Source organism: Exophiala spinifera (genome assembly GCF_000836115.1).
Source record: "Exophiala spinifera strain CBS 89968 unplaced genomic scaffold supercont1.8, whole genome shotgun sequence".
In the NCBI taxonomy this organism is placed as follows: Eukaryota; Fungi; Ascomycota; class Eurotiomycetes; order Chaetothyriales; family Herpotrichiellaceae; genus Exophiala; species Exophiala spinifera.
Genome location: NW_015622520.1, coordinates 662901 through 681637, shown reverse-complemented (window position 1 = coordinate 681637; position 18737 = coordinate 662901). Strand labels below are relative to the sequence as shown.

At 52.8% G+C, this 18737-nt stretch overlaps 8 protein-coding genes across 8 annotated transcripts; 4 read left to right on the top strand and 4 right to left on the bottom strand.

Annotated features, from left to right (window-relative positions):
- Positions 1-2851: 2851 nt before the first annotated feature.
- Positions 2852-5797, top strand: PV08_10257 (uncharacterized protein; the record flags this gene model as incomplete). The annotated part of the gene is made up of 1 exon (XM_016384572.1): positions 2852-5797. The coding sequence occupies one exon, from the start codon at positions 2852-2854 to the stop codon at positions 5795-5797; it is 2946 nt and encodes a 981-aa protein (XP_016231174.1).
- Positions 5798-6464: 667 nt separating this feature from the next.
- Positions 6465-7096, bottom strand: PV08_10256 (uncharacterized protein; the record flags this gene model as incomplete). Its single annotated transcript, XM_016384571.1, has 2 exons — positions 6465-6874; positions 6931-7096. The coding sequence occupies 2 exons, from the start codon at positions 7094-7096 to the stop codon at positions 6465-6467; spliced, it is 576 nt and encodes a 191-aa protein (XP_016231173.1).
- Positions 7097-7485: 389 nt separating this feature from the next.
- On the top strand, positions 7486-8846 carry PV08_10255 (eukaryotic translation initiation factor 3 subunit E; the record flags this gene model as incomplete). The annotated part of the gene is made up of 2 exons (XM_016384570.1): positions 7486-8579; positions 8633-8846. The coding sequence occupies 2 exons, from the start codon at positions 7486-7488 to the stop codon at positions 8844-8846; spliced, it is 1308 nt and encodes a 435-aa protein (XP_016231172.1).
- Positions 8847-9408: 562 nt separating this feature from the next.
- PV08_10254 (uncharacterized protein) lies at positions 9409-10890 on the bottom strand (the record flags this gene model as incomplete). Its single annotated transcript, XM_016384569.1, has 3 exons — positions 9409-10503; positions 10573-10748; positions 10854-10890. The coding sequence occupies 3 exons, from the start codon at positions 10888-10890 to the stop codon at positions 9409-9411; spliced, it is 1308 nt and encodes a 435-aa protein (XP_016231171.1).
- Positions 10891-10970: 80 nt separating this feature from the next.
- On the top strand, positions 10971-11270 carry PV08_10253 (uncharacterized protein; the record flags this gene model as incomplete). Its single annotated transcript, XM_016384568.1, has 1 exon — positions 10971-11270. The coding sequence occupies one exon, from the start codon at positions 10971-10973 to the stop codon at positions 11268-11270; it is 300 nt and encodes a 99-aa protein (XP_016231170.1).
- Positions 11271-11627: 357 nt separating this feature from the next.
- PV08_10252 (uncharacterized protein) lies at positions 11628-13423 on the bottom strand (the record flags this gene model as incomplete). Its single annotated transcript, XM_016384567.1, has 2 exons — positions 11628-12983; positions 13031-13423. The coding sequence occupies 2 exons, from the start codon at positions 13421-13423 to the stop codon at positions 11628-11630; spliced, it is 1749 nt and encodes a 582-aa protein (XP_016231169.1).
- Positions 13424-14214: 791 nt separating this feature from the next.
- On the top strand, positions 14215-15648 carry PV08_10251 (uncharacterized protein; the record flags this gene model as incomplete). The annotated part of the gene is made up of 1 exon (XM_016384566.1): positions 14215-15648. One exon carries the CDS (start codon positions 14215-14217, stop codon positions 15646-15648), a length of 1434 nt encoding a protein of 477 aa, XP_016231168.1.
- Positions 15649-16441: 793 nt separating this feature from the next.
- On the bottom strand, positions 16442-17710 carry PV08_10250 (uncharacterized protein; the record flags this gene model as incomplete). The annotated part of the gene is made up of 1 exon (XM_016384565.1): positions 16442-17710. The coding sequence occupies one exon, from the start codon at positions 17708-17710 to the stop codon at positions 16442-16444; it is 1269 nt and encodes a 422-aa protein (XP_016231167.1).
- Positions 17711-18737: the final 1027 nt, after the last annotated feature.

Below are 18737 nucleotides of genomic sequence, written 5' to 3'. Positions count from 1 at the left end.
GCTCTCAACCGCACAGCTAACTTTTGCTCTATTTGTCCACCAGGCTCTTTGCATTTCTCCTTCAGAGCTTGCTCTGGCCATGAGGAATATCCTGTTTTCAACCAGACAGGTGTGTAATGTACTCTCTCCGTGGAAGGAGTTTTATCGGAAGTTTGTCTCTTGTCCTAGGGTTCCGGATTCGCTCGGCTTGGAAAAGCGCCGTGGAAGATCCCGCCACCAATATTCCTAACGCTGTCCTAAATCCGTTCTATTGGCGTCGAAAGCTAGCTACCTGGGTCGTCGGGAGTCTTGCGATAGTCGCCGTAAACCGAATGGCCTGGCACGACGAAGTATGACGGTGGGCGTCCCTGTGGCATCTTCAGAACTGAGATTCTCGTATATCATAGTTAGGAGTAAAGGGTGGTATTCAGACTTGATTGCAGACCAAAGTGAGGGAACATGGCCGCCCAAACCCTGGCCTGGACCGCCATGGCATACCAGGCAGACCTGTGCCTAAAGTGGGATGAAACGAATCATATCGGATTTTGAGTCGCGGGAAGCCAGATTTGTTTGAGCCTATCTCTCGGTTGTTCCTGTGACACAGCGAGGATTCGTGTCTAAAATGGATTCACACTGCGAGAGTTGAGAAATTTAAGGGTGCATCTGCCAATCACGGAAAAGCATGCCTGCTTGCTACGAGGCGTGAGTCTCAACCATGATGAATGGGATGTAAGCGGTGGGAAATACACGGTGCCTTGTTTAAAGATGTCGGTTTCTTCCTCCTTTTGTTCTTCTTCCTCTTTCCTTCCCTCTCTTGTGTTCTGGCGATCTTGTGTCGAGTTTCTTCACATCCCACCCCTTGAAGATTCGTTCCTCCTGTTACTTTACGTTTTTCCGACTATGCACTCAAATCGTTGGCTATCCACAGGCCTGTCCCGATACCATCTTACCAAGTGACTACCTGAGTGACTGGCGAAAGCGACTGATTCCATTTTCGTTGGATTTAACACACGATCCCCGATTTCCATCTGCCGGGTCATTGTATCCGACACTGTACCAGTTCCATGACTTGGACCAGTGCAAACACTAACAGTCGCGCTGGCAAGCAACGGCTAGTAATAGGCAAGGAAGTCTTCAGCACTGAGCGAACCCAGCAATGGCATATTCAGCATGCGTATGAGAGTGCAAGTGGGCATTTGTGCCTCGTGGACAGGATGACTCCGGCTTGTTTGATGGCACAGACCCTGCTCCAAGGCACTTGAAATGGAGCCTAAACCCAAACGGATCCTGGTGCGACCCTGCTTCGGCTTTGCATTAGTGGTGTCGACAGTACAGATACAGGGGACCCGTACCAAAACTCCCAGCGGATTCCAGAGGATGATCCCCAGCAAGCCGTGCTATTCAAGAGAACGGCCACTGCAATTTCCAGGGAAGAAAGCCCTAGGCCAAGCCGACTTTTGGTGATTGAACGGTCCCTGGATTTGGAAGAGGCGGGAATAGCATCGGGAGCCCTGGACATTGGTGAGTGGCTGAAAGAAATGTTTCGTCCGACATCACCTTTCTTGCTGTGTTTGCGTCCAATGGCCCCTCCAGTCTCTTCTGTCAGACCGTCAGACGCCCAGCGCGTCTCCTAGACCAGGCTATCGGCAGCAAAGTGGGCTGGCCCAGCGCTCGCTCCAATCCCATCGAGCGGCCTCCAGGTGCTAACGACCAAAGCAGAAGCGCCAGGGTGGCCATTTTTAGGGACTGGAAGCGCCCCCCAAACGTGTCACCCGACAGCGGTAGCTGCATCATCACCACCGCCCATCCTTGAGTGCTTTGTGTCCGTGTCTCTGTTCTTCCTGTCTCTTGCAGGCCGTTTAGGCTCCTCTTTTTCACAATCCCTCGTTCACATTTTTTCGATTCTGGCCCAGTTCCCGACCGACTTTGCCTCTGGTACGAGACACCAGACCGCAGCTTTTTGTGCCCTCTCACGCTCCCCCGCTCCTCCCTCTCTGTGCTTCTCTTCTGCCACTTCCGTACCCGGCCACTGCCACCATACGCACCACGTATCAAACAAGCATCAAATCACCATCTTGATCACACTCGCGGTAAGCCTCCTATCGAACCTTTTTTCTGCCCCTCCTGCTAGCCATCCCCCTGGCATGTCTTTTGAAAGTGGATTTGTCTTGCTATCGTCTTCCCGCCGGTGCAGAGCAACCGGAAAAGCTGAACTGCACATGGCTTCTGCCCACCACCACATCGCCGACCCTTTTCCTCTCCTACCACAATCGTCCACCCACAGATCCATCACTAGCGTCTGTTTTCCCATCAACAGCATTGATTCAGATCGTGTTGCACGGCCCAATAGACGCGTGTGGAACTTCGTTGATCCTCGATGCCAGTCCTTTGACCTGGTCGACTCCATCGCTAACCTTTCCTTCTGCCAGTCAGTTTCTCGAGCTAAACCGCTTTCGGCACCCCAGCCTCAGACCGAAAAATCGTTCCCTAATCTCGACATTCCGATTCGGTTCGCATACCTCTACGCTCTGACGATTCCGCTTCACAACACTGCCAGTCAGGTAAGCTGCCTTATCCGAACCCCATGATTTTCATTGAAGGGATACATCTCACTTGCGCTGTATCACATGTTTGCTTGTGTCATGTTGACCTTACCCCCATCCTGACGCGTCTTCCTCAACATCGAGCGCATCCCGATGTTTCTTCAACCATCAACCACCCATGGCGCTGTTCATCAAGACTCCACTGCCTCTTCATAGAACCCTGACCATGTCACTCACGCGACCTTCATCAGAGCAATTGTGAACGTGTTTGACTTGAGACTGACATTCGCGTTGCTATAGCTCATGGATGCCCGAACCACCTTCGAGCCATGAACCCTTGGCTTCCCGACTCCTCCTCGACTCCAAATAACCATGTTGGCTTTGGAGGCACGATGGATGGTGGCATGTCTTTTATGCAACCTCCTCAGACTATAAATCCTGCGCAATTTCAGAACCCTGCCTTCCTCAATGGTGCTGGACGGACTGCCTCGCCCGCGACTTTCCACAACCCAGTGTACCAGACGAACCCTGTTATACCATCTAAAAGAGCAAGAGATGATAGCTTAGGGGCATCACCTCGCCAGGCACCTGGAGGTTTGCCTGTGTCGAGAGCGCAAACACCTGGCCAAGGCCCCTATCCCGGTTACAATCCCCAAGCCAATGGCGCTCACTCAATAACAAACACCCCGACGCCTTTTCAGCATCTCCAAACCTCTGCCAATGCTACACCTTCGCCTACTGTTCAACAGCTGAATCAGTTCAATCCGCCACCTGGGAATCAACGCGTTTCGACGGCGTCGCCAAACCCCTTTTCACCCCAGCATGGTCCACCTCATGCCTCTCCTGGTCCATCAGACCATGCCGGCCGTGTTGGGACTCCTCACGACAATCCGCAGAACTTCATGCCCAACGGAGGGTTCCAACAAGGCTTCGGTCAACCTCAATTTGGACAGAATATGAACAATGTGATGCCTCAGATGGGAATGAATCCGCAGCCTAACATGCCACAGCAACATCCTGGCGTCTCTGCAGCACAGAGGAATTATCAGATGCAACTTCAGGCACAAGCACGCCAGATGCAGGCGCAAACACAAGCTCGTGGTATGAATGCCATCCCTCCTAACTCGGGTCAGCCCATGCCCAATCCGCAGCTCCCTCAGGGACCTGGACAGTTCCAACCTCCTAAGCCGAACAATCCTGAGGAGTTTCTGAGGGGCTTGCAAACATTTATGGCTTCTCGTGGCCGAGCAGTTGATATCAATCCAGTTATCTGTGGCAGGCCAATACAACTATTACGCCTGTACGCGGCGGTCGTCAAGAATGGTGGCTCACAGAGAATCTCTAAGATGAACCAGTGGGGTGGCGTGGCGCAACAATTTGGCTTCCCACCGCCGCAACTGATGCAAGCTGCCCAGGAGCTGCAGGGATATTGGCACAACAATCTGGCACCGTACGAGGCTGCCTGGCAAATGAACCAACAGAAGCAAAGAATGGCAGCACAAGCCGCTATTCAAAATCAGAATCAGAGCCAGAGCCAGAGCCAGACTCAAATGTCGCCGCCACGAGAGATGAACATCAACCAAGATGCTCGACATCAAAGATCATCCAGTGCCTCGATGAACGGGCAAGCGCAGCACCAGGCGCAGCAGGCTGTGGCCAATGGCCTCATGCAGCCACCCCATGGGCAGCAAGACCCTTCAGTGACTCCGCAACACCAACAGAACATGTCCAGACAACATGATCCTCAGCAGATGAACGCCATTCAAGCTCAGTCGCACGGCCCAATTCCGCAGAAACAGCCTCCAGCTGCTATTGTTAAACCTGCAGAACCAGAAGTTGATTACAGCAAACCACTGTCGAACCCGATCGAGGACCCATTCAAACCAGAGGCATTGCCCATGAGTCGATACCATGGCCCCATCAACGTGGAAGAGATGGTGGTGATCGGGCAACACATTGCGGACATGAAGCCAATAGTACCTGCGATTCGAGAGATGGGTCTAATTGACATCCACGCGATAACAATGTCAATAAAATCTGGAATGCACGCAGAAACAAGACTCGCGCTGGATATTCTCACGAACCTCTCAACGGAGCCAGCGTTGCAGCTCTCATTAGTTGATTGCGACGATTTAATGGATTCTTTGATCGATTGTGCTCAGGAAGAAGTCAATTTCCTCAGTGAGCATGCAACAGAAGTATCTGACGATATGTTTCTTCCATCATACGAAGAGCTCATTCGCTCTGTTAAAACAGAGAACGAGTCATTACCGGACATCCCTACATTCGGGACTGTGGCCTACGATCTAGAGCGAGCAGCCGATCGATTGATTTGTATCACGACTCTTATCCGCAACTTCTCCTTCTACGAAGCCAATTTTGGTGTCTTAGGCCAGCCAGAGGTTCTAAAATTGCTCAGCCAAGTCATCCGGTATCTCGGAACCACTGAAATGTTCTTGCGACATCACCAAAATGCTTTGGACTTCATGAAAGATGTGGTCATTTTCCTCAGTAATTTGTCGACCTCACTGCAGCTCCCCGGGAAAGAGGAGGCCTTTTGCATTCTCCATTTCCTTCTCGCCTTTGCGCCGACTCCGGGGCCAATAACAAGCTCGGGTAAGATATCATTCACCATGTACACTCCGTCTTCGCACAAATACCTACCTTCTGCGGTCGACAGCTTAGCCAAGCTATTGGCTCGTGATGAACCAAACCGAATGTACTACAAATCCATTTTCGCTGCAGATGCACACTCAACACAGCCACATGAACTTTTGACCAGAAGCTTCGGCCTGGCTATATCACCTGTTCCAGCAAACTCGAACCAAACCAGAACAATCATCGAAGCCAGGAAGCCATTCCTTCTTCAAGGGATGCTAGCAGCCGAAATACTTGCAAATCTTGTCCCAGGATCTGAACAACAGCTAGCTCGGAAATGGTTAGAATCCGAGGATGGGTTTGCTGGCAACTTGTTGCGACTAGTAGGGTTGTTGAGTGCTGATAGGACGACTCAGACCGCACCGAGACAGCCACAGCAGAATAGCAGGCATCCACAGGAAACCGATGTCAACGGGTACGGAGCTATTTCGAATCGTGCCATGGCAGTACTCAAGACGCTTGTCCAGAAAGCGCGAACCGTCGATACCGATGGAGCAACTGTGGTTCCACTGGGTGTCATGCCCAAGAGAGAAAGTCTGCTGGGTGCCATGATACAAAAAGATATCGATCCAGGGATTCTTCGACAGTTATGTGTATATGCTGCTCTGGAGGACTGAAGGCCTTTCACAGGTCTCAATCAAAGGTCTTGACTTTGGCGTGGCTTTGAGCTTCAAAATTGGATCTGTAAATTCATTGGTCCGTGTAGGAATACTGGGCAGTCTCATCCGTTAGGAGGCCTGAACCTGGATGCACGGAACGCATCATTCTTATCACCGTGGGATACAAACTGTCTACTCTAGTCTTCGCAAGTGTACAATTGTGTATGAGGGCTGAACCCTGAAACCATGTATCAAGTCAAAATCCCTGTACTTCACTAAGAACAATCGATGTCTTTCTAATCTACAGAGAGCATTTCATGCAACGTATCTAGGGCCCCTAGGCTGGGTAAGGTTGGCGAGGTACCTAGGGGTTGTGCCGCCTTAGGGATTCGCTGCATCCTTCTGTCCATCTGGATATGTAATTGTCGAGTCGTTTACTCAAATCTATTCCCTCTGTATGTACAATCATCGGCGTAAACACAGCTTCTGGTTGAGTTGTTCGTGCTTCCTGAGCACAATATTATACAAAAATAGCAGATACAACAAGCTGGGCTGAGTGTGTTAATCCATCTGTCCTTTCGACCAAGGCCTCTGCTCGGCTTCAATGCCACAAGGTCAGACCATTCACAGTGTTCTCCCCAAGCTGCAGTGTATCTTTCACCAAAGGCTCCAACTTAGGAGCCGCTCAAAACCCATTCAACTCGGCCCACTTCTTGATCTCGGGAGCTCTCCATCCACGAACAATGACTTGTTTAGTTGTCCGGTTTATAGTGACAGTCTCTTTCCGCCGACCTCGAATGTCCGTGATGTATTGATCCATTCCTAACGCATTCCGTACTTGTCCTGCCAATTGTTCTAGATCGCCGGTGATTTTCCGTATCGTTGTAATATGCTTTGAACCTCCTGCCTTTGTGCTTTCATAGACTGGAAGATTCGAAGAAGGCGTTCGCGAGATCTTGAACGGCAAGTTTGAGACAACTGCTAATCTCGAGAGTATTGACGAGGGTTGTGAAGTGGCCGACGGGGCCGGCATCGGTGTCTGACTGGTTGCTTCCTCAGAAGTCATGCGCTGGGCGCGGAGTGCGCTGAATTCACCTGTGATTCGTGTCAATTCAACTGTTGACGGCTCATCCGGAAATGTAAGAGCATACGTTCTTTGCGGACTGCTGCTTTCTGGCGCCGATGTAGCTTGTCGAGACTGGTGATTTTGGCATATTTCTCGCGCGGCATCCAGTGAGACTTGGAGCGGACTTGGCAGAGCGGACGCCCTGGTCGAAGCCATAAGGCCCGAAGAAGGAGATTCGAGGGTGCCTTCATCTTAGATGGACATGTTGAGGAGAAATAGGTGATGTTAGACCGACGCTCATCAGTCTGGCGCAGAGAGAGATGCCAAGACGATCAAAAAACCCGGCTGTCTCTGGGACTATGGGCTAACCATATTGGGACTAGGCACCATATCCCCACCGTTGGAAACAGCGACACACAGAAATTCCCAAGGTGATGGCGGATTTGAATGTGCAGGAAGCGTTGCGCTGAACACAATTCCAAAGCCACAACACCGGGGGTACATCTTACCCGTTGACCTCGAAAATCTGCCACGTATCAGGCAGTCTTAGCAGCACACCCTCTTCCCTTTCTTCGATTGCTGCCAGAACCGCGGAGCCAAAGAAAAGACCAAATCCTTCGCAACTCTCGAAATCGACAAGATGACTGCCGTCGAAGATCCCACGGGCGAATACGCCTTTCTCTCAAAGCTCCTCCAGCATATGGATCGTCACCTCATCTTCCCTCTGCTCGAACATCAACTCGGCTCTGAAGACATCTCACAGCAACGATACGATGACCTCAAACTCGCCATTTTCAACCTCCTCAAGAACACGAACATGATCGACTATGTCGGCAACTTGTACAAAGAAATCCACAAGACTGATACAGTACCCTCAGAGTATGCGAAGAAGCGAGAGGAAGTTCTCAACAATCTTGCAAAGTTCGAAGAAGAATCCGCCCATCTCACAAACCTGCTCAATGACGAGGCCGTCACATCTCAACTACGTAGCGACAAAGTCGCCAATTTGAAATTCCTCGAAGAACAGCATGGTGTAACTCAACAGATGGTGGACAACCTCTACGACTTCGGCCGATTCCGATACGAATGCGGTCTGTACCCTGAGGCCGCTGATTTGCTCTACCGATTCCGGGTGCTCTCTACCGACAATGACAAAGTTGTGAAAGCCACCTGGGGCAAACTGGTATGTGAAATTCTAGGAGAAGAGTGGGAAAGTGCGCTTGAAGAGGTCGAAAAGGTTAAGGAGCACATCGAGACGAGACTTTTCAACAACCCACGCGCGCAATTAACCGCTCGAGAATCTCTTGTGCACTACGCACTCTTCCCATTCTTCAACTACGAACCCGCCCGTGAAAAGCTCACCGAAATGTTCTTCTCTCCTCCATACATCAGCTCCATTCAGACAGTCTGCCCCTGGATTCTACGGTATTTAGCTGCAGCCGTCATTACGAACCGTGGCCGGCTTAATAACTCTCACAACTACCAGAAACAACTGAAAGATCTGGTCCGAGTTGTCAAGCAGGAAGTCTACGAATATGAGGATCCTGTTACAGAGTTCGTCAAGGCTCTCTACGTGGATTTTGACTTCGAAGGCGCGCAGAAGAAGCTGTCTGAAGCTGAGGCTATTCTGCGAGGAGATTTCTTCTTGGGCTCATCTACAGACGCATTCATGGACTCGGCTCGACATCTCATTTCCGAAAGCTACTGCAAGATTCACCAGAGAATAGATATTAAGTATGTCTCTCCTTCCTCGCAGCGAAGAAGAAAATTTGCTAATGACCGTCCAGAGATCTCTCGACCCGGTTGGGTCTGTCTCAGGGTGAAGGTGAGAAATGGATTGTGAATCTGATTCGGGACACAAAAGTGGATGCAAAGATCGATTATCAAGCTGGTACCGTGGTTATGAATCATCCTCCACAGAGCGTGTATCAACAGGTGATTGAGAAGACCAAGGGCGCGTTCTTCCGTACGCAAGTTCTCAGCGCCGCTGTTGCCAAATGAAGGATGGGAATTGTGAATGAGGAACTGAATAGACGGCAACAACAGCGGGTCCTTGGACCCGATTACTGTTGAATTGAACCAGACCAGATGGTGGAGGTTGAGCCGATCGAGACTCTCGACGTCCGATGCTCAAGTGGCGCCACGCGGAAACCTGGGCGAAGAGATTGAGCGAACAAGCTCGAGGTTGGATGAACGTTTCTCATTCTGCCTAGAAGTTGGTGGGTCAGGCTGTCGTTGTGTCGAGGGTGGAAGACGGCGAAGCTCCGCACTGAATGTACAGCATGATTGATACCCATGACATCCGATTCAGAGCTATGGGAACGAGCTAGGGCTACAACCAAAAGCATACACAGGAAAGTGGCGTGGGATGAGTGACGTCCTGTTGATTTAGGGCTGTAGTATAGCAGCGAAATAAAATCATCACGAAGAGAGAAAAGAGCTCCATTACTATATATATCCCTAGCAATGCCGTGTGTCGAAGTGTTGTTACAGCAGTTGAGGCACGTAAGTTAGTACCAGATGATGCGGACGGAATCCTTTTCTTCGGTGGACTGTTCATGTTTTATTTCTTTTGCGATTCGGCGCGGTTGGTCTTGGTCTTGATTTCCTCCTCGACCAATAGACCCTTGACCTCTTCCTCGCTCATCCACTCCCTGACGCTGTCCATGATGTCCTCGAGCTCGTGGCCGCCCTCGAGCACGGCGTCGAGGTGGCTGGTCTCCTTGCCGCTGCGGTGGTCGGTGACGCGGTTCTGCGAGTAGTTGTAGGTGCGCACCTTGTCCTCGCGGCCGGTCCTGGCGACGCCGCCCATGACGGACCTGCGCAAGTTGATGACGTCGGCCTCGCGCTGCTCGCGGCGGATCTGGGCCAGCTTGCTCCGCAGCAGCTGCCAAGCCTTCTCGCGGTTCTTGTGCTGGCTGCGGCTGTCCTGCATGGACACGACGATGCCGGTGGGGATGTGGGTGAGGCGCACGGCGCTGTCGGTCTTGTTGACGTGCTGGCCGCCGGCGCCGCGGGCGCGCATCGTCTCGCTGCGCACGTCCTGCGGCGCGATGTAGTAGTCGCTCTCCGGGTTCTCGTAGTCGAGGTCCTCGCCGCCCGTCTCGGGCAGGTTGGGCAGCACGAGCACGCTCACGGCGCTCGTGTGCGTGCGGCCCTTTTTCTCCGTGCTCGGCACGCGCTGCACCCGGTGCACGCCCGCCTCGGACCGCAGCACGTCGTAGCTGCCCGGGGCGTCGACCTCGAGCAGCGCGTCCGTCAGCGCGCTCTCGGGCACCGAGTCGTCGGCCGTGTAGCTCGCCAGCGTCGTCGGCCACCGCTTGCGCGCGCAGAATCCCTTGTACATGTCCAGCAGTGTCTGCGCGAAGAGCGACGCCTCGCTGCCGCCCGCCCCCGGGTGGATCTCGATCATGCACGACATGCTGGCGAACGGGTGCGCCGGGATCAGCGACGTCTTCAACCTCGACGTCAGCCCGGGGAGTGTGGACAGAGTCGACTCGATGTCCGACTGCGCCAGTGACTTGAGCTCGGCGTCTGAGGACGGGTCGTGGAGGAGAGCGTGCAATTCGGAGAGACTCTGTTGTTGTCGTCCCGAGAAGGAGGCGTCAGCGTTCGTGAACAGAGTTCGCATACGAGTATCTAGCAGACCAAGGTCTGTCTGCAGACAAACTCATACACACAGAACACACCCAGAACAAAAACAATATAGCCAAACGTGCGTACATACGTTCTGTGCATCTTCCCAGTCTTTCAACGCTTCACAAACCGAGCTCAGTTCACCAATCTTCTTCGCAACCGACACGTCGTAGTTTTCGATGTTGGCCGCAGACAGTTGTGCATGTTCGGCTGCGATGCTCCGCGCCCGTCGGAGCAGGATGGGTGAGAGTTGGGACTCGGTGTCGTCTGCGGGTGCGTAACAAGAAACCCACAAATTAGTCAAACATGTTCTCTCTCTTCATCAAAGCAAGGGCGTGTCGGTGGTTGCGTGCATCGAGTGTGTGTATATACGTACGAGAACTTTGAAACCGGACCGTCCCAAAGGCATTAAGAAAAGGGCTAGCTACCGTGCGTAGCGAAGGTCCAAGGCATCTTGAGCATAGCAGCCAGCTACGACTACTTCTCAACATGCCTCGGAAAGTGAGCAACTCAATGTCATACAACAGAGGTGCAGTAATTCAGCTCATGAGCCTGAAGGTGCAAGAGCCCATGGGAGGTACTTTCAAAAATGTTCATATACTCGACTCGGCTGCGCTACGTCTCGAGGTTCGGAATTTTTACTGTATGGGCAAGTCTAACGAGCCAATCGGTGACGCACCCCGTTCAGCCTCGTTCGGCCTTGAGAGCCTCGCCATGGAACCTCATGCGCCCTCTCGCCTTTTGAGCCTTGCACCAGAGTCACAGTCTCCGACACATTACGACACATAAAAAACGGATAGAAGCTTCGTCCATTTAATCGAGGAGAGAAAGGTCAAAAAGACTCAATACTAGGCGTGTTAAGGTGCTGTATATCTATGGCGTAGCACAATTTCCCGCCCGAATAACAGGCAATGATTAGAGCATAAGACCTCGTGCATGACTTCATACCCTCCCCCATCCTGCCCTGTAATGCTGAGACCAAACTCCAAAGCCAGGCTAATATGTATGCATTTTTATCCTCTTCAACCGTCGAGCACTGCGTATCCTGGGCGGCGGTAGTGATGAAAAGCTGTACAATTTTAGACGCCGTTCGTAAGTCGTCAGTTCCTGTGTTTGTTCAAGATCACCATCAAGATGCAGTTTCAATCATGACCGGAAGGCCCACATGTTGTTGCTTTTGCCCGAGGCATATCCCCCGTCAGGCCTCTCCTGAACTGGTGCCAATCTTGGTGATTGGCCGATCCAGCCCGAACCTCTGTCGTCTCCATCCATAGGGAAGAAGACACCTTCGACTTCTTCGTCAATCTTCTTGGAGCTGAAGCCAGGGCTAGATATGCCGTGATCGAGTCGGCCGATAGGTGCAGACGAATGTCTTAGCGCGCTCCCTCTGCCACCGTTTGATTCGCCAGATTCGGTGCGGTTCAATTGCATTCTTGCCATGGCTTGCGATATGCCAGACACTTGCAAACTCGGTCTCGAAGATTCTTGTGGCATCCACGATCCACGAAGAGGTGAACCGACATGGCCAATACTTGGGGCTGTGTTTTCTGCCGCCTTCTTTTCACGCTGCTCGGCCCACAACGCACTGAACCTTGAGGGGCTCCCTGCTGGTGGTGAGCCGACCGAGGTGGTAGATGCGCCACTTGGGATTGCAAGACCGCGTACGTGATCTTTCGCGCCGAGGTCTTGCTCAGGCCGTGACATCCGCCTCGCCTTTTCTTGCGGCGTAAGTACTTCGTCATGCAGGCTATTCGGCAGCAAGTCGGTCTCAGTCCCAAGATTTTCCTCCCATTCATGATACAGGTTTGAGCGAGGCATGCTGGCTGATAAACCTCTCATCTTGATTGGCCGTTGTGAGTGCATGATCCGCTGGCTGATTGATTCTTCTGTGTTCTGGGGGGACAGCCCAAGCGGCGATGCATTTCGAAGATTTGCGCCAAGGTTAGCGTTTCGTACGTTGACAATCGAGTCAGGCGGACTTCCAAGCTGTCGAGAAAGAGAAGACGACGCGGGGGACCGTAAACCAAACTTGTCAGGTACAGATTGTCCTAGAGGTCCATATTTTGCGATATGCGAAACGCCGTTGGCATCGAATGAGTGTGGAAGGGGAGCATTGAGGGCCGTACGGAGGTTATCGACTGGTGACTTTGGGAATTGGTAATCATTGGGAGGTGAGCCGAACTGTGAGGTTGGAGGGGAATTCAAAGCGGAATCAATGGCAGAAGCAGTCTGATATTGGTGGTATCGGTCCTGGAATGCATCGGGCTCATCACTATCCATGAGCGGAAACCCTTGATTAGGGAAGTAGTCTGCGTTGTAAGGCTGCTGGTTCAAGATCGAGTCTGCCGGGTCCTGAGATGGGAAGGGGGATTGGTCTCGGTTCGAGTAGGTATAATTGCGATTAGCCATTGCTAAGCCAACATCCAAGTCTGCTCGGTTGACGCGCCGTCCATCAGGAAGGTAGTGCGCCAAAGCACATTTGGCGCCGAATTTGCAGTTTCCCTATGCTTATCTTAACGGGGTAACATCAACGTAAGTGAGGAAAATACCTTCATAAAGTATTTACAGGGCGCTTGGTGGCTCATTGGGTCGAGAGAGTGTGAGAATGGACAAGCGTTTCCCGCTTGACAGGCACCCTGCCGGAAGAACTTGCATGGGACATGCTTGGTGTCTTTGGAATTCTTAGAGGACCAGTTCTCCCCGTACTTGCGAGCAGACTTACTCTTGTTGGAGGCATTTGGTGGGCTCCTGGCCATATCGAATAGTGTTGCACCGCCGGATCCTCCGATACTGCCCTTTCTGTCCAAATCATTCGCATATCCAGGCACGGGAACCGCCTTTTCTCCGTTGGCGCCGAATCCATTGCGCCCTCGATTCTGCCCTGGCATTGTTGACCCAGGCGTTTGTGCCGAAGTCAGACTGCTCGAATGACCCCTATTCATGTTCGGGGGTTGATCATGATCATTCCAGAGGTCTTGAGTGTTTGCAGCTAGTCGAGGGAGGGCAGTGCTCGTGTCAGATTCGGGGTCAATGGTGAGCAGAAGCCTCGAGATTGTAAGCCGGTCGTGGGGGAGGTGAAGGTCGGAGGAGATGTCAGTACCTTTCTGTGAAGGTCAGACTGCGCTGGGACGAGGAATGCTGGAGGGGTGCCACGAGTCATGCGCACACCTTGCGCGCAGGCCCAGGGACGGTGTAGGCTCTTCCACGTGTTTGGGCAGATGTGCGTAGGATGGGAGCCGATCTGGTGGAAGCGTTCGTTGTTGCGGCGGTAGAGTGAGGTCGCGGTGAGGTCTGTGCTGGTGGAGCAACAGATACGTGGACTGATCTGTATAGGACTCTGGCGGGCGAAGGCTGGGGGACGCTGATACGGACTCTGGTCTCTTTTATCAAGGATCGCAAAGACACGTAGTGGGGCGCGGTTAGAGGAGGAGGAGGGAGGCTACGGGTGGGATGCAGGCGAAAAGACGCAGAGGTGCAGGTGTTGATAGGCTGCTATCTGCCCCCCACAGAATGCGTGATTGCCTTCAGTCACTGCCGCCAAGCCTTTGATAGACGGATGAACGAAGTCTGAGATAGGCTCTGTCTGACAGAGAAATACGACTGATAGCACTGTCGACGCAGGCATCTTTTTGTCAGACAGAGATCCCATTTTTCTGCCTACAAGGCGCCTTTGGATTCGCCGAGTCGTTGGCAAAGACAATATACAATCCGACCCAGATCACCCTCGCCAACAATGGCCGGCCGCATCGAGCTCCCCTTTCTCTATCAAACAAGAACAATCCTTCGTCGACCAGTACGGATATATCGAACATCACAGCGACGGCTGATATCAGGTTACCCAAAGGTGTTCGTCGATGGCAAACAAGAATCCAGAACTCCGCTGTCACCTCCTGAAGAATCTTATCTTCAACAGAGAGGTCGCCAGGCGTCCAAGTCTTCAACCGGCAGACTACCAGAGTTTCTCGGCTCTAGTGTAAACTCCACGATCACGGCGAGTGAACGACGCGCATTCGAGACCATCCTCCGTTTCACACCTGACGAGCCACGATCTGGGCCTGTCGGTGTCAAAGACCAGACGCCTCAGGACGATGCATTGGACACGGACATCGAAAGCATTCTCGACATCTTCGCCACTTCAGTTCGGAGCTATAATGCTGCGCGCGATGCCAGACTGGCCATCCGCGACCAGGACCAGGACCAGGACGAAGCTCTGGATTCACTAGAATCCAAACTCGATGCGCCGTCACGACAACAACAGCAGCCCCGAGAACCAGACGTCCCACTCGACGAGCAGTCATTCAGACAGATCGCCGACAGTCGTCGTTTCGAGGGCTTCAACGATTCCATCAAGGCTGCCGTCCGCAGATCCATGACTGAGATCTCGGCCGCGCTCCAAGCAGCCGCGGCGTCGCCCACCGAACGGGGCGACGTGGCCATGTGGCGTGTTTGCGAAACACAGATCTTCTCGCTCGCGGCGTATCTGCGTCCGAAACCCGTAAAGCGACAACGGTACATTGGGCCGCTGAGATTTTCCTTCTCGAGAACCGAGTCCGACGACGCTCCTCTCGCTCTCGAGGCCGCCTCCCGCGAATTCAACGCGGCCCAAGAGGCTTCCAATCCGTCCGTGGCCAGCGCCGAGACTCTCCAGCAGCGCAGCCACGACGAGTCTCTATCGGATGACGAAACTCAGATGCTCATCTCTCACAGCATCTTGCACCACGTGTACCCGGCTGCTCTCCTGCTCGCTCTGCGCCTGTACATCCGCCACTTTCCGTCGTCGCACCTTGCGCACAATCTCCTCCCGCGAATCCGCTCGTACGGGCACACGAGCTACGTCCTCGGCGCCAGTCCCCAATTTTACAACTCCCTCATGTATCTCGTGTGGTCGACGCGGTCGTCGCTTCGGGAAATCGACGCGCTCCTGTCCGAGATGGAGGGCGGCGGCGTCGAGATGAACGAAGAAACCTACCGCATCCTCAAACAGATAGAGGACGAGCGCGCCGCCGACCTCGAACTGGACGAAAAGGACGCCGGCACGCTGCTGGGCAGTCGCGGTGGGCCCTGGTGGAGGAGACATGAGCAGGTGTTCTGGTTCCCGCGCATCCTCGATTGGCTCAGTGTCGTCTCAAAACGGCTGAACACTGCAGCCATTGAAGGGAAGCCTTGAGCCACCTAGGGAGGGAAACGATCTCGCTCGCCCCTTTCATCTCACCTGTATTACTTGTATAGATATCACAGTGTAAAAATACGTTTGTATAGATTAGAACTAAACGAGCCTTGCACATTACAAAAGCAACATTACCTATCAAGCATACAAGGACATTGTTGTACACGAAGGACGGTTGTTGGTTTAATTCTCGATATCTAGTATCTATTGCTGTTTGGAATCGCATCGTGCATGTTGTTGAGCTACTGTGTTCATGTACGACTAGCCTGAGCCGTCGTTCTTGAAAAATCCACAGCTACAGCCTCATACGACCGCATGATGCGGAATCCAGGAGGCCTGAGTTTTTTTTCTCCCCCTCGCAGGTCGAGTGACCTTTTCACTCATTTCAATTCTCCAGAACTGTATACTCCCGCGCCGCTCATACGGAAGGAAGACAGACTTCCTCAGGGGCTCAAGACATACACTATTACTGTAGATGGGTCGTATTTGCTGTCAGGAAAGAAAGGGGCCGAGTAAAGCACATGTCACAATGGCGTGCATCCCAGAGAGGCGGATTCGGGAGTTTCTTGACCTTGGACCCTCCATTCATTATTATTGTCGCTTTCGATTCTTTCACGCAGCCTCTCCATATGGACCTTTGAGGCCTCGAAGAAAGATGCAGATAGCACCAGCACCAGCACCGTCTTCGAAATAGTCGGTACAGCTCTTCCTTTCGATCTCATCCACGAGTACCAACCAACCTCCATTCACGCGAGGCTATTTCAGTCCAAGTCCAAGCTCAGTGCCAGCGAACTCATCGAAAAGCGACCTCCTCGATTTGGACAGTCCCGTTCTCCACGCCAGCCACAAATTCTTTCAAATCCATATTCCAACGTTTCGGCCCGACCGTGTTGAGGTCCATATCGACGGGACAAGCCGGTAGACGGCCCCATTGGGATTTATCCACGGCCATTGTATCAGCAAGACTGGCATCGTCTTCCCCGACATCCACTTCGTCGCCGTCGACCTTTGCATGCTTTCCCCCTTCCGCTTCCCCACCGTGTCTCTTGTCCAGGTCCTCCCTGGTTTCGATCTTGATGAAAACAGGAATAACGGCACCTGTACCTAACGCAAAGGGCCTGTGCCCCAGAAATCTCAGTATCGCGCCGATAGCGCCCGAATGGCTGGTGAAGCTGACTCTTTCCGAATCTCTGAAGCCTTCGCTCGTTCGCATCAATTGATCAAACAGCTCTCCAAGCCTCGTCGTCAGTGCATCATCGGGCTCTCTCAAATCTGGGTCCCAGAACTCATCCGACTCCGTAAGCAGAGGGTCTCGCGTCGTGATGAACTCGGGAAAACGGCCGCGGATGTACGACACATCACTGCGCCTGTCACACGTGTGGATGCCTGTACCTTCCCGTAGCCGCTCCATCACCGTCGGATCAAATTTGTCCAAAAGACCCTTGAAAGTGATTTGTGCAGTCTCCATGGCTCTGTCCAGGGGACTCACAAAATACTTCTGTGGCAAACTCATCTTCTCGCCTCTGATCTGCGCGTTCCAAAAGTCATTGACCTCCGCAGCCTGTCGGCGTCCTTCCCTGCTCAGGTGCGCGTCCGACCAGACCATCACATTCTCAGGGTCCCCGTCCAAGGCCGAGTAGTGGCAGTCCCATGCTTCACGCCCGTAATACCGTTCCGCGATGTTGTGGTACCCGTTGCCGTGTCGGCCCAGGAACAGCAACTTGTACCGTGTGTGGCTGCCTTCCTCGGATCCATGCCTCTTCCGCTCCTCTGCTCGATTGAGTGTCGCGATGTGGTTTTCGAACCGCTGCCACGCGGTCGCATCTCGACCCCCGTTTGGCAGGTTCTCGTCCGAGTCGTACGAGAGCTGTACAAGTCCAAAGTTCGTCTTCATGAACTCAAAGGTCTCCGGCTTCGTCTCCGGGTCATCCTGCAGAAAGTAGCCAGGCAACGTGGTATACGTGTACTTCTGTACCTCGGGCGTGCTTTGTGTGTGTCCCGGCGTCTCTTGCGCCCCAGGATCCGGATCCGTGTGGACGTCAAGCACTTTCTGACCACTCATGGCGAGAAGAGATACGCCTGCGTCGCTTGCCTCTAGTAGACCGCAGACGACCAGCGACACGGTGAGGAAGAGAAGGAGTTGTCTGTAACGAGTTGTCGGTGTCGCATTAGCCCGGGAAGACGCAGGTTGTGGTGGGTCGCTGGGCGAGCATGGGCATCCACTTACATAGCAATCGTTGTTCGACAGATTCTCGTCGGTACTCTCCACCGACGATGTGCTTTACGATGACTAGGGTCGAGTAGCATCGTGTAAGACTATCTCATGGTGTCCGGGGCCAACATGAGTGTCCGAGAGATCACGGCAACCTTGGAAGTCAACGAGTCTATAGTCAAAGCCTGACGCAAGCCGGGAACTTTCTCTATGGGCGCATGTAGTCTTGTTGCGTCACCGTATAATTACGGTCAAGTTTTAGGCCATGCAGTAAATCGACATCAGGGCCTCATGGTAAGCCTTTTACTATTTAAACTCCCGCCTTGACTGACCCCTTTGTTAGACGCGAGTGAACGCGACATTTATGCCTTCAACATTATACGCGTACCAAATGGCTGCTGCCTAGTAGCACTTTACTTCACTCACTGAGGAGCCCTCTTGCCGCCGAACGACCAATAGGCCTTCCCGGTGCCACAGCTTGAATATTCAAGGGTTATATATTTGAAAGAGTCAATATCTTCCAACAATTCCTCGTGGCTACCCGTGTCACCTGATCCACCGCGGTCAGATGGCGTAAGGGGATTTCACCAGACATGAGGCAGTTTACTTAGGCTAGCCGTGAATCCTAGAGGCGACACCCTGACACTAAGGACCCCTGCATAGGGCGAGGTGTTCCCAGCGAACATGGCTTCTACGCGTGAATCACCTAGCTGATGGAGTAACCTGACGACTTCTCGAGAAAAATCCCTGTGTTGGCAGGGATTTCCCTCGACCTCAACGTCAATCACCCAGCGTGTGATTGGCCTTGAGGTTAGAGTTTTGCTGCTCGAAACAAATGTGTTTTTTTTTGGTAGCAGCATTCTTCTTCCAGTAGCCC